The sequence below is a fragment of the Podarcis vaucheri genome (assembly GCF_965113315.1).
Source record: "Podarcis vaucheri genome assembly, chromosome: 3".
In the NCBI taxonomy this organism is placed as follows: Eukaryota; Metazoa; Chordata; class Lepidosauria; order Squamata; family Lacertidae; genus Podarcis; species Podarcis vaucheri.
In genome coordinates this window covers 26,271,001-26,285,204 of record NC_138761.1, presented here as the reverse complement: position 1 = coordinate 26,285,204, position 14,204 = coordinate 26,271,001, and the positions used below count along the sequence as shown (strand labels likewise).

At 44.3% G+C, this 14,204-nt stretch overlaps 1 protein-coding gene and 1 long non-coding RNA gene across 4 annotated transcripts in view; one reads left to right on the top strand and one right to left on the bottom strand.

The window, feature by feature from the left end:
• SERTAD4 (SERTA domain containing 4) overlaps nt 1-14,204 on the bottom strand; it is a 29,187-nt gene that overhangs the window by 9,964 nt on the left and 5,019 nt on the right. The window contains exons 1-3 of one of the 3 annotated variants that reach the window (XM_082217831.1): nt 5,168-10,327; nt 4,277-4,523; nt 290-405 (exon numbers count right to left, since the gene is read on the bottom strand). In XM_082217831.1, the coding sequence (XP_082073957.1) occupies nt 290-405; nt 4,277-4,508 (348 nt within the window). In that variant the 5' untranslated portion in view covers nt 4,509-4,523; nt 5,168-10,327. Of the gene's footprint in view, nt 1-289; nt 406-4,276; nt 4,524-4,730; nt 5,035-5,167; nt 10,328-14,204 lie in introns of those variants that run through there. The other 2 variants (XM_082217833.1, XM_082217832.1) reach the window with 2 other exon arrangements.
• The window catches only part of LOC309529766, a 589,156-nt gene that overhangs the window by 574,265 nt on the left and 687 nt on the right, over nt 1-14,204 (top strand). The window contains exon 2 of the long non-coding RNA XR_014218433.1: nt 13,134-14,129. This is a non-coding gene — a long non-coding RNA (uncharacterized lncRNA). The remainder of the gene's footprint in view (nt 1-13,133; nt 14,130-14,204) is intronic.

The window sequence follows — 14,204 nt, the reverse complement described above, 5'->3', positions numbered from 1 at the left end:
AAGTGACAGCTATTCAATTCATCATACTAGTTGAGTGCAAGTGGAGGGAAAGCAGATACAGATATATTTAAAAACACAAAAAACGAAACAGGAACTGAAATATGGACATAACCCAGGTGGAGTATTTTCAGATACAAGCAGTGGAACACAGTAGAGTCTGAAGGCCCACAAGAGTGCCACTCTGCTGAAGCTAAGCCGTGCCTGGGTTGATTGCTAGCTGGGATCCACATGTATGTTGCATTCGGCTTCAAGGCAGATGGCTTCCTAAAGATTGCTCTCTGAAACTTACTTTAGGTGTACAGCTGCTGAGTGGGGGGTGGAAGTCCTCTTCTTCCACATATTTCCTTTTAAAGTATGTGATCTTGGATGTTGTTACAGGATTTGAAATTCCTCTGTGGTGAGATCCTGTGAGAAAATAAATAGCATGTAGCAATCTGTCTGAGGTCCCCCCCCACTCCCAAAAAAAGTAGAAGAAAAACCTTATCCGTGTCTTCCCCAGTGCATCAGAACTCTACTACATATTTCTTTATATGCTTATACAGCATTAACAAAACAGAAATTTAGTTTAATAATAGTTTTTGTGAGAAAATGCTGTAGGCAATGAAGGGTTGTGCTGCAAGACCGTTTAGGAAACAGGTCTGTTTATTTAAGCACAGTTGTCACATGAGCGTAAGCACCCTCTGCATATTTTAATTCAAGGAAACATTCATTCTGGCTGTTCAAGGCATTTGAAAAACTGCAACGTTCACGACTACACTCTGTAGTAGTTCGAGGAATTAGACAGGGCTGATTAAGTTTAATGCATTGGTAGTATAAGTATTAGTTGCTAAAGATTTATAAGTTTGGCTTAACCTTCTTGGAAAAGGCTAAGACAACTCTCCAAATTATTGGGAAGGAGAATTATTAACGGATGTAGTTAAGCGGGCTGTGAAAATTAATGCTACGTTAATCAAGAATTTGATTTTAATAACTAAAGTGCCAGAGCTTTTTTTAGTCACCCCTACCCCCCAAAAAAATTCAATTCTTAACAACAGTACACTTACATCACCCTCCTCTGGCAAGAAAAAAATGCTGGGCTCATGGGAAGACAAATCCAATTTGTAATTTATTTATCAAATAAGCATAATTTGCTGTAATAACCAACTTGGGATGGTGCCCTTTAAGCCCAATAGAAAGGAAGTTATTTGGAACAGGTAGCCAAAAATGTAATTACTTTGAGCTCTTTTGAGACCAATGGATACTGTAATCTAGCCTGGGTCACAATACTCCAATCAAACCATATGCTACCATTGAGAGTGAAATTTTAATTACTGCCTAGCACTTAATATGGCCACCTGTTTGGGGTTTATTGCATTTTCCTCCTAGTGTTAATTTCAACCTCCAATAAATGATGTGCAAGACAAACTGGGTGGCATCTAGTTTCCTTTGCAGCAGAACACTCCCAAGTCTACATGTGGCATGTTAGTTAGTGACTTAGTTAGTTAGTTAGTTAGTTAGTTAGTTAGTTAGTTACTTACGGTAGTTAGTTAGTTAGTTAGTTAGTTTATTAAAAAAAAGACTGTACTGACAATTAGCCAACAAGCTCATGCAATGGCTGCAGGCAAAATATAAAAACATTTAAGCAATCACCAGTATTGAAAACTAGCTAGTTCTACAGTTACAGTTATCAATTTAGAATTTTAATCTTATCCTTCCCCCCCCCCGGCTTTTTCTCAAGTATATTTAGAACCAGGCCTTTTTAGATAGCCAAAGAATGACATTTCAAAGCAAAGCAGACTAAGGCTGCATACACACCATATATTAAGAGTGCACACACTCACATCAAGAATCCTGGAAACTATAGTATGTTAAGGGTGCTGGGAATTGTAGCTCTGTGAGGGGTAAATTACAGTTCCCAGTATCCTTTCGAGGGTGGGTGTGCTTTAACTGTATGGTGCATGTGCAGGCTCAATGTCTCTAAACGCGCTGAAGAAAACACAATTTGCCCTTCCACATCTATAGTTACTTGTAAGTAAGGCCTAGCAGAGTGTTTCTCAAACTTGAGTCTCCAGCTGTTGTTGGACTACAGCTCCCATCATCCCTGACCTGCTAGCAAGGGATGATGGGAGTCGCAGTCCAACAATAGTTGGAGCCTCAAGTTTGAGAAACACTAGCCTAGCGTATCCAAGTTTAGATGATCCAGTTTAGATGATCATCTAAACCATGGCTAAAGTGATCAGGAATTATCTCTTTGGGTAATTTTGGGCTCACGTACTCCCCTCTCCTTTCAACATTCTTTCTATTCAAGAGGTGCTGCCTTAAAAGCTTCCAATTTTATTTCATAACTATCCACAGCTCCACATTTACATCAACATCTGGGGAGTTTTAATTTTAAGCAGAATTAATCAACAAAACTGGATCTGTCTGACTCTGATTTGTTTTAAGTAACTTTGGCTAGAATAAACCACAATTCCACCAGCAGTTCCATACTTCTCTTGTTGTGTGCATAAGAATAGAGCGAGAGGGGATTATCTAGACCAACTTCTCATTTAGACCAACTTCTGACAACTGGATGGGGCTGGTGGGGGTTGTAATCCAAAACATCTGGAGGGCACCAGCAAAGGCTGGTCTAGACCATGGGACCATGATGTATTCAAATCTTCCCATAAATCATAGCGTTGTGCCTGAAATCCGCAAAGTTTTGCCCTGAACTCAGATTGCAGATAGGACATGTGGTGGAAACCTAGGGCCTACCTGTTACATGTTATATTAATTGTGCAGCTTGAAGCATATGGGGGGTGGCAATTTAATCCTAGGTATGTAGGAGCAGGGACTGGATTTTCATGTGCATCAATGGGTACTTTTTCTATGTTGTTTTGTAGCGAAGGGGTTTTTTTCTCTCCAGGATTGCACTTGGGGAGAAAAAGGTTAGACCTCCCTTGCCCCGTTCACTGTGGCCCCAGTGGAAATCTCCCACAAGCCATGCCTAGGTCTACATTTAAAAATATATATATATTGACAGCCACCCAATTGACATAATGTGTAAGGCCTTCAGCTATGTGGAAAGGATACTCTGTGCACTAAGAGACTGCAAATACAGAAGACTGGTTCTCAGATGCATGATGAGGTAGTAAAATCATCTCTAGACCACATCACTTCAGACTGCAGGTAGGAACTCTTGTGATTAAGTTCACGTCCATTCGCCACTCCCTGGGGCCAAAAAATAAAGTCCTACCAAAAAGAGGCATGTCAGGGAGAGCAATGACCTACAGTTGATCTGAATGGCATCCCAGATTATCTACCTGGAGTCTCTCTCTCTCTCTCTCTCTCTCTCTCTCTCTCTCTCTCTCTCTCTCTCTTTGTGTGTGTGTGTGTGTGTTACCTTGTATAGAGGAACATCAATCATGTTAATTCCTACCACTAGCCTGAAGTAGCATCATCTAGACACAGATTTGCCGCTTCATCTTCTCTCTGTGAGGACTATGCCTCACAGACACTCTTTTGTCTTTATTATTCCCTCTTATGCTCTGGGACTCCTCTGTACCACCAAAAGCAAGCTCTGGGATTTGGTGAGTCTCTTTGATTTTTTTCTTTTCTTTTCAAAGCCAGCCACTGCAAAGCATCTTTTCCCATCCAGTTTGAGTCAGGGCACCTTCAGTCTTTGTCCCACAGTTATCTCCCACACCGGAGGGGCTCAGAGTGAGATCTTAACACCTGCAAAAGTGTGTTGGAGCAGGTGGCGCAAAACTAGCCTCCCCAGATAACTAAAATGCTAATCCTTAAGGCAGTTCTAAGTGGCTGCAAAAGATTTCTGCACAAATGCTTTTGCCCTGACACTTCTCCTTACAGAGCAGAGCAGCGGGAGCAGCCCTGATAACTGAACAAAGCCTTCAAGTGCAGCGATAGTGTCCTTCTTGTGTACCAGAGGAGGACAACAACAATGGGAGGTTCTTGTCTTCAGACCTGGCCACCAGCTTCCCAGGAACATCTTGTTTGCCCCTGTTGGAAAGAGGATACTGAACAAGGTGGGCATTTAGACCCTTATTCAGCACAGGGTTCACTGGGTGACCTTGAGCCCTCAGTCCCTCCCTGACCTACCTCGAGGGGTTGTTATGAGGATAACACGGCGCGCGCTCAGAGGGGAGGCCATATATTGCCCACATCTCTTTCGTGTAAGCATCCAAGGATGACTACTGACTTTCACACACACCCCACTGTTGTGATTTCGGAGGAAGAAGCCGGAGATGGTGGTTTGATGCTGATGCAACCGACTGCAAGCCCTGAGCCACCTCCTTACCTGGCGCCGGGGGCTGCCCAGCCGCTGCCCTGCTGTCGTTGCTCGGTGGCGGCGGCGGCAGCGGCTGCGCTTGGCCCGGGTTGCTGCTGCTGCTGCTGGCGGCGGCGGCTGCATCCGAGGCGGGGCTGCTCTTGCTGCAACAGCGCGACTCCCACAGCGGCTGGAACTCGGCGGCTCCTTCGGAGGAGACAATGGGCTCGCAGAAGCTGCTCAGGGGCAGCACCAGAGTCATCGCGGCGCCTCCGATCTGCAAGTGGAGACAAAGGTAGAGCGCGACCCGTCAGGTCAGGCAGGCAAGCAGCCGCCCGCCCCTTGCCCTGCCCTGCCCTGCCTTGCCCGAGCGGCATCAGCGGCCATTGCGTGCCTGCGCCCCGCAGTCAGCCTGGCATCTGCCGCTGCCACCGAGGGATCCTCTCTCTGTCTCTCCCCAGCCTCCTGCTTTGCCTTTTCTCACCCAGGTTTTGCCCTCTCGCACTCACGCGCTCCAGGTTTCAAGCGCTCGGGAGCATTCCCCCTTCGCCTTCTTTATCTTCGCTTGGCACGGATTCTGGCTCACACTCCCGGCTGCCCTGGGACCACACACGATCCTGCTGGGGGGGGGGCACCAGACCCAAGAGCTGACCTTCTCCGCGCGCCCCTCTCCAAACGCATTTGGTTGGAAGTAAGTGCCGCGGATTCCGGGGGCCCTTACTTCCAGGTAAGTGAGCTCGGAGCACCGCCGCAGCCCCTTCCCCTCGGAAAGGCAAGTCTTCTCCCCACCCCACCCCTCCCCGCCGCCTCTTGCTCGCTTGCTGACTGGCTGCCCCCCAAATCCCTTCGCCGCTGCTCTCTGCGCTCCGGCTCAGCGGCGATCCCCTCTTCCTTTCCTGAAAGAAGAAAGTGCCAACAAACCGATCCGAGGGATGCTCGCAGATTGCCAGACGATCACTTTATTCTCTCCGCATACTCTGCCGGTCTCACTCGCGCAAACACAGCGACCTCGCCAACGACATTGCCTGCATGTGTTTCTTATGTGTGGCAGGCAGGCAGGCTGGCTTTTCTTTTTTTCCCCCTTCCTTTATTTTACCCCCCTTTCTTTCCCCACTCCTCCTACTCCTCCTCCCTTCTTTTTTCCTTCCCCAAGCGAAACAGAGCGAGACTCTTAGGTAGTTGTTTCCACCAGCCCCGATTGGGCTGAACTGGATCTGCCTCCAGTCAAAACACGGAGATTAAGACAGAAAATTGGCTCCGGTTTCAAGCCGTGAGTTGCAGTCCCACAGGAGCCAAGCACAACATCAGTGGAGCAAGTAGAATATTAAACAGGAGCAGGGACTCCGGGGCCGGAGCCAGGCTGTGTGAGCTCTCCATCCAGCCCCATAGCAGCGAGAGAGCGAAAGAGGGAGAGAGAAAGAACTTTCTGAAGAGGCAGGCAAACCGCATCACAATGCACTTTCTACAATAATTCACCTACTCTTTGGCACAAAAGCCAGGCGCCTCCCCCATCTTCCCCTGCTCTCTCCAAGAAACAAGAATTTTTGTTTTCTTTCCATATATTTCTCAAGTCAGGACCACTGCAGGAAGACAACAGGGTCCTCCAAATTCGGCGGGGGGGGGGGGAGGCAGAAGTTGGAAAGGGAATGGATAGCCAGCAGCATGTTACAAATTAAAGTCTGTCTGGACAAGATTGATGAAGCAGCAGGTCAAGACTTAGAACAGTAAGAAACAAGAAATATTCGAGACTGGTTGGAGAAGCCCCTTGCTGTTTCAACTGAGTGAGAGGAGGGATTGCAATTGCACATAGCGCTGGGGCCAAAAGCGAAGGACCACCTTTTTGAAATTCCCAGCTACAAATGGTTAACAGATCAAGCCTTGCAATATTTCCACCGGCTTCTGGATGAAAAATGTGAAAAGGCTACTTAAGTGCTCCAGATTTAGCAGCGGGGCTCCTTAACCTATTCTGTTGTCTAGCAGACTGCAAAATTGTCATTTATCCATGGATTCTGCTGCATAACTCTGCATTTGGAAGCTATGCGTCTGAAATATATTCCTTTCATTCTTAGGGAAGTCCATCCTCACTCAAACTACCCCCAGCAAATTAGTCACAGTTAAGCCCCTTTGAAATTGATGGGGCTTAAGCTACTCACCACTAACTTGATCCACACTGATTTCAATAGAACTTAAGTATCACTAAATTTCCTGCAAGAGAGATCCACATGTTTCGGGTTTTACTATTTGTCTTACATAAATTTTAAATAAAGTCATACAAGGGAGCCAATTCATTAATGGTGAAAACAGAGGCAACCACATTTGAAGCTGTAGTACCTCCCTCACTGAACTGATTATTGCTGTGTGACCCCATTTGTGAAGTGGCTAGATCCACACAAACTCTCTAAAACACTGCTGTTGGATGCAAAGGTTTTTTCATGATGGTCAGTCTTCAAAGCTGACTTGAGTACCTCCATTTTGGTAGAGTAAAAGCAGTATAGCTTTTCAAACACAAACCACAGAACCACAGAATTGTAGAGTTGGAAGGGACCATGAGGATCATCTGCAATGCAGGAATCTTTCACCCAATGTGAGGCTTGAACCCACAACCCCAAGATTAAGAGTCTCATGCTCTACCGACTGAGCTACAGTGAACATCATAAAGAAGAGGGGAGTCCAGATGGATAAATGCATAGAGACCTATTTTATTTCATACATGCGTTGCCCTTGCTGCATCAGGCCTAATAAAGTTTGTATGCCTTGCATTACAGCTCTCTAGCACAAAGGGCACAAATGGCACTGTGGTCTAAACCACTCTTGGGCTTGCTGATCGTAAGGTCAGCAGTTCAAATCCAAGTGACGGGCTGCCAACCTAGCAGTTCGAAAGCGTACCAGCACAAGTGCATAAATAGCTACTGCTGCAGCGGGAAGTTAAATGGTGTTTCCATGTGCTCTGGCACTTGTCACGGTGCTCCATGCACCTGAAGCGGTTCAGTCATGCTGGCCACATGACCCGGAAAAGCTGTCCCTTGGCCTGAAAGTAGAGATGAGTGCTACATCCCATAGTTGAATTTGACTGGACTTAACCATCCTGGGGTCCTTTTTTACCTCTCAAGCACACACATTTTGTAGGCAACACACTGAGAATCCATTCCTCTAAACTGTTTGATTGCTTCTGTAACTTGGCACACTCCTACTGAATTCAATGGGACTTCTTCCCAGTAAATGTGCATGGTACTGCAGCCTTAGTGAGGAGGTGAAAGAGAAATATTATGGAAGATTGCAAAAGGTGGTATTCAGAAATACCGGGGGTGGGTGTTACAATAACTTTTTGCATACAGTAGCTTTTTGCACACATAGATTAATCCAAAACAGTGGAGAGTTTCGGAATCTATACATGTTAGAACACCTCTGCTGCTCCAATGCTTCCGGCTTTTTAGTTCTTTGCTAAGTAAACACTGAGAAATCTTCAGTGCCAAACTTTGCTCAATTCGTTACATTTATCTTCGTTGTAATTTTTTTGCAGTCTGCAGATTGTTGTCACATATCAATTTGCTGTTGTGCACACTGTCCCACTTTATCATACTAACTTACACAGAGTGCCATGTTGTTCCTAAGGGAGAGCTTTCAGAAGCCAGCATGAACTACTTACAGTTCTACTAGGTAGAAAATTCACATCACAATCAATGCATCCTCACTCATAAGCAAGCAAGGCCTTTTCATTTCACTGGGACTTCCTCCCAATTAAGGGTACATAATGTTGTGCATCCAAGAAACCAATTCTTATTTCCAGGAGTGTCTACAACCACTGCTGATTTCACACACAGAAACCACCACCAGAAAATATTATTTTAATTGCCCACTGCTAAAGGCTGCTGCATGAACAAATGCAGAAGATTGAGCACTAGATTCCTAGGGCACCTTCACAAGTTTTTCTAACCTGTCTTCTGAGCAGTGAAACAGCAGCAGCTCTTTGCATGGCTGATTAGCAAAAAACCCCAACTTAACATACTTCAGTTGCACTGCACAAATTCTCTTGCTTTGTTTGGCTAGTGCCAGAAAGGGAGAGGTCCCAGAGACTGTCCATATATCAGCTATTCCAAAAAGCTTTTCAGCAACAAGTGCTGGCGTGCCAAACCAGTGAGCAGAACCTGATCTTAGATCCTTATGTCAAACTTACCTAAAAATAAGCCTGCAAGGGGTTTTTGCCCAGGAAACAGGGCAGAGCTGGAAGGCCCAGTCCCATTTGCAAATACATTGCAATTTTGGAAGCGCAAGTTGCTGCTTGCGCCATTCAATTTACCAAGGTGTTATGGAATCAGAAGGCAACCTGAACCACCATAATGCAACACATTTAATACATTATTGCAAATAAGCCTTCTCAAGACTGTGCCTGGTGGATCAAATTCTATATTTATGAAATAATTGTAGTAAAGTGTCATGATTTGTTAAACCCCACACAGAACCCTTCTGGATCAGATGAAGAGCTTACTTGGTCCAGAACCAGGTTCCCACAATGGTCCACCAGATATTTCCAGGAAGCAGAACCTAAACTAAGAAATTGACCAGATTATAGAATCATAGAGTTGGAAGGTATTGTGGGGGTTGGTCATGTAGTCCAACCCCTACAATGCAGGAATATTTCTGTTCAACTTGAGGCTCAAACCCACGACCCTCAAATTAAGAGTCTCACTCTCTACCAACTAAGCTATAGAGATGTTTTTCAGCCATAAGATTCACAGTAATTATTATATACTGCCAAAACATCTATTCTTATGATTAAGTGTATTTGACTATAGCACCTGTATATTGAGAAAGTAAAGGGGTGCATTGAAAGATACTGTTGGGCAGCTGGGGTGCAGCTTTTTCCTCTTAGCCATGCCTAGGGACAATCACCGTCCACATACTTTGTTCTGTAGAATTCAGCAGACACCTTTGAAGACTAAGCCAACCCCTTCATCTGCCAATCAGTGGCCCACATTCTGTCTCTTGTTGGGATGCAGCATGGGATTAAATTTTAGGCTTTTAGGCATGTGACAAAGAAAGAGAATGATGGAAGCTACTTATTGCACCTAAAGATTTCCATTAGTGTGTCGTATAGAAAGTTGTTATTCGACTTCAGCTCCATAGTTCTTGACATTTAGTTATTTACTGGTAATGCACCACTATCCTTATTTGTAATGAAAGGGTGGGAAGTTAGTGCACTACATATTTTCTGCAAAGAAGTGTAACATAAAGCCTTGATTTGTGGCTAGATCCAGGCTTCAAAATCTGTTTGCAAAGCTTTGTGTGGTATGGAAACCAGACCATTTTTATTTTTTATTAAATCCAGCTTTTAATCCTTAGGCTACCACAGATTTTCCCTGTTGCCAGCCGAATGCATGCATTAAGAGAACACCCTGAGGCATCCAAAGCAGCCTGAAGGTTAAAATGTCAGACTCCTCTTGCATTTATGCAGTTCTACTCTGTAAGAGGCTACTATGTAGTGCTATACTGTTCCATTTGCTCACTATTCCTTCAGCAACTACTCCATTTTCACTCACTATTCCTTTGGAGTCATTATGATGCTAATGAGAGAACTGTAATGATGCAATTCACAATGTCAATGAAAAAAGGTCTTTATGCATTTCCAGAATGCCACTAAAACAGAAGTTAAATTTAAAATGCTTGTTACAATAATGCTGCAAATCTGACTAAAATCCCTAAAGGCCAAAAAGTAAAGGTGGAAGCAATGCCTGGTATTGGCAGGGCCTCATTAGTTACCCTATATTCTGTGGAAACAGCATGTGGTATTGCTAATTCTGAAACTCTTTGATTTCTTAGTTGTATGAAGCCATTATGCTTACCTGTGCTTATAAGAAAACGCAATGAGATTTACATAGCTGGATGGAAGAATATTTATTTGTTAACAGTTTGACAGTTCTAGTCATTAATTTATTTTATTTTAAATTTATAATCTTCCTCCCAGCCCACTAGGACCCTAAAGCCAGCTGCAGACTCAAATGCATTAAAATATGATCAACAAAACATAATGGTGATGCATCATTTTATTAGGTGACATACAGTTGGGTACCATGTGAGATAAGAAGCTGGTCATAGAAAGGCAGAGATAGACAGCATTCAAAACTCCCATTGTTCAAGGCGCATTTTGAGACAGGGAGTTTCATTAGCGCGAGCAGTTTCTGAGTTCTGGGCACAGTACTGAAGTGTGGAAGGAAAGGAGGAGCTTTTTTTGCCTCCGCACTTCCAGCTACTCTCTGAAGACTGGAGAAGAGACTCTCTTAAGAATATTAGGGGGGCGGGCAGGGGATGGACTGGACCATGTGAAAAATGTACATAATATTTTAGCTGCAGTTCATTCATTTTCAGCTTTGTATTCTTGTTATTTAAAAAAGCACGCCTAGACATTCCATTGTTGCGTCCGTAACCTAGGTTTAAGGTGCCATTCAGCTCCTAGCTTTCATATCTGAGGATGGATTATAACCTTACTCATCCAAGTGGTCTGGAAACAATCCACAATGTCTGGATAATTAGAAATGTGGGTTTGTGGGATTAGTCACTGAATAATCAAAGATAATTGTGTTGAATTCTGAAAACTATGTATTACTATGGATATGTCAAGAGCACCAGTAGGTGGTGTTATTTTTTAAGCAGGGAGGGTCTTCTCAATTCATTTAGAGTTGGGGGGTTGGGTATCACATCCACACTATATATTTAAAACACATGGCTTCCCCCAGAGAATCCTGGGAACAGTAGTTTATTCCCCACAGAGCTATAATTCCAAGCATACTTAACTACAGTTCCCTGTATTATTTGAGAGATGCCAATTGCATTAAGCATGTGGTGCGGATGTGACCTCTCATTTTTTGCATGTTTACAGTACACATCATGACTAATGAGGAGCACTATAAGGTACAAAACTGTGATGCTGCACAAAACGGTACATTCTGTAGCAATGGGAAAGTGAATCTATCTATGTGCCTTTGTCCATCTACAAGGGGTCACTCCAGACTGCCACTTAAATTGACACAGGGCCTGGACTGAATAGATTCAAACTGAAGCTAGTTACTAGTAGGCACTTCAGCCTTCTATTTTAGGCATAAAGGAAAGGAGACAATTGTCTTGCATCACCCAGTCCACCAGACACACGCTTGCATACTCTAGCACCCTAAAGACTAGCAGAATTTATTATGGCATACTGCTGTGGGTTAAACCACAGAGCCTAGGGCTTGTCAGTCAGAAGGTCAGCGGTTTGAATCCCCGCGACGGGGTGACCTCCTGTTGCTCGGTCCCTGCTCCTGCCAACCTAGCAGTTCAAAAGCATGAAGTGCAAGTAGATAAATAGTTACCTTCTGGTGGGAAGGTAAATGGTGTTTCTGTGCGCTGCTCTGGTTCACCAGAAGCAGCTTAGTTATGCTGGCCACATGACCCAGAAGCTGTACACTGCCTCCCTCGGCCAGTAAAGCAAGATGAGCGCTGCAACTCCAGAGTCGTCCGCAACTGGACCTAACAGTCAGGGGTACCTTACTTTTACCTTGCATGTGGTAAAGTTGGCTTTTATCCAAAAAGTATATACCGGGCATTTGCCATAATAAATCTGTTAGTCTTTGAAGTGTCACAAGAGTCCAGGGATGCTTATATCTTACATGTTAGTTTGTTCTTGGTACCTTGATTTCCTTTTAGCAGGTACATGAGCTCACTTTCCTGGGTTGCCATTTCTACTTGTGCACCACTGTACCATCACAACGCAAGAAGCTGTGTCTGATGTAACTATTTACAATCTGTATGAAATCTGAGAACCCTGGTATTATTATATTTCCTCCTGAATTCAGGCACTTCAGGCATGGTGTGGCATCCACTATGAATAATAAAAGGACATGATCAATTTGGCTATTCATTGCAGGAAACTGCTTTCAGGCAAGGGTTTTACTTGATCTCACATCCAATGTATTATGCAATTCAACATGAATGTAGAATTTTGCAGTGATTTCAGAACCACACCTTCTGAGGATCTCAGCTTTTGTTTTGCTTTTTAAATCTTCATCCTATCTCCAAAGATGTAAGTGGCAGAACGTGGGGTCAATGCATAATTCATTGTCAGAAGAAGCCAATATGAGCAGGGGTAATCAGAACCACCGAAGTTCTGTGCCCCAAATCCTCTTCCCAGACACAGTCCATAAGCCTATTCAGGAGAATTAGCAAGATCAAACTTTGCCTGTACTCCTGGCATAGATTAGCCACCAGAGAGACCAAGGCTGTTTTGATGAAGAATGTGGGCCCAAAGCCAGACTGAAATGGATCCAGATAATCAGTCTCATCTGAGTGCCTGGATTGTATGGCAACTCAAGCACATTGCCCGAGAAAAGAAGATTTGCTAACAGCCAAAAGTCACTCAAATCCTTGAGGTCCAAAGTAGGGGTATTTAGAAGTGGTCTCATCACTAATCACTTCAAGTTGGCCAGGTAACCCCCTCTTTCAAGGAGACACAAGTCATTAATTACCTCCTGGACTTAGCCAGTGATCTCTCCTGCTACATATTAGTTAGCTGTGGTCAAAACCACTGAGCCTCTTGGGCTTGCCGATCAGAAGGTCAGCGGTTTGAATCCCCAGAACAGAGTGAGCTCCCGTTGCTCTGTCGCAGCTCCTGCCAACCTAGCAGTTCAAAAGCACGCCAGTGCAAGTAGATAAATAGGTACCACTGCAGTGGAAAGGTAAACGGCATTTCTGTGTGCTCTGGCTTCTGTCACAGTGTTCCATTGCACCAGAAGCAGTTTAGTCATGCTGGCCTCATGACCTAGAAAGCTGTCTATGGACAAATGACAGCTCCCTTGGCCTGAAAGCGAGATGAGTGTCACAACCCCATAGTCTCCTTTGACTGGACTTAACCGTCCAGGGGTCCTTTACCTTTTTTTACCTAGTCAGTAAGGGAAAGGTTGAGAACACAAGTGATTGGCCAAGTACCTCCCTCCCCCCCATCTTCAGGCATAAACAATAAATTCATCCAACAAATCAGGACTATACACTGTACTGGAGATGTCCATAGGATGGATTACAGGAAAGTAGCATCCAAGTCAAGATGAACATGAGCAGCTTTTACCTTTGAAGTCACAGAGGGACCACCTACATCACTTTGCAATACAAAGTGGGAAAAGCCCTGAACCACTTGGAAAACTCAACTGGATGGCACTGCAATGGAGGCTGAAAGGTGTTGCTTCTTGGCTTTCATCATCACAATAGAACAAGCTCCAAAATGAGCTCTTACCTGTGTTTGGTCAGACTCCAGTTCAAATTTTCTGTCACTGGCATTCGAGCCACCCCCCACTGCTTTGTAATAAATAATAAATTGGGATAAATAAATCAGGAAGATGAACAGGCTCTGTTTAACAGGAGAGATTGCTTAGGAAAGATTGTGTCAATTGCCAGGGTCACCTCCATATCCCACAGAGAGAGTTAGGCTTTGACAGTACCAGCCATGCTAACTGGGAACTCCCTGGTGGTTTTAAGCAATTGATCTGAATCCATCGATCTCTGGGGACAGACCCTCCTAATAGTTCTATCCATGTATAAGAGAATGGTCAGCAGGAAGTGAACTGACAATTACACCTTCCATTTTCAGATCACCAGTCTTCCTAACCAGTTGAGAACACCATGTCTAGAGTGTCACTCACAAGAAACATTAAGCCAATGACACATTAGAACAGCCTCATGGCTGTCGAGTGTCAGTAACAAAAGCATGGTGAGGGGGGAAAATAGTGGATATGAAATGTTTGTCAAATCCTTGTGTTTACAGTAGTTGTAAAACAATAATTTTAAAAATGCAGGTTGCCCAAGGGCATTTTGCAACAGAAATGTGTTTCATACGAGAAAAGTGGGAAATTAAAAGCTCTAGGTAAAGGTAAAGGTACCCCTGCCCGAACGGGCCAGTCTTGACAGACTCTGGGGTTTGTGCGCCCATCTCACATCT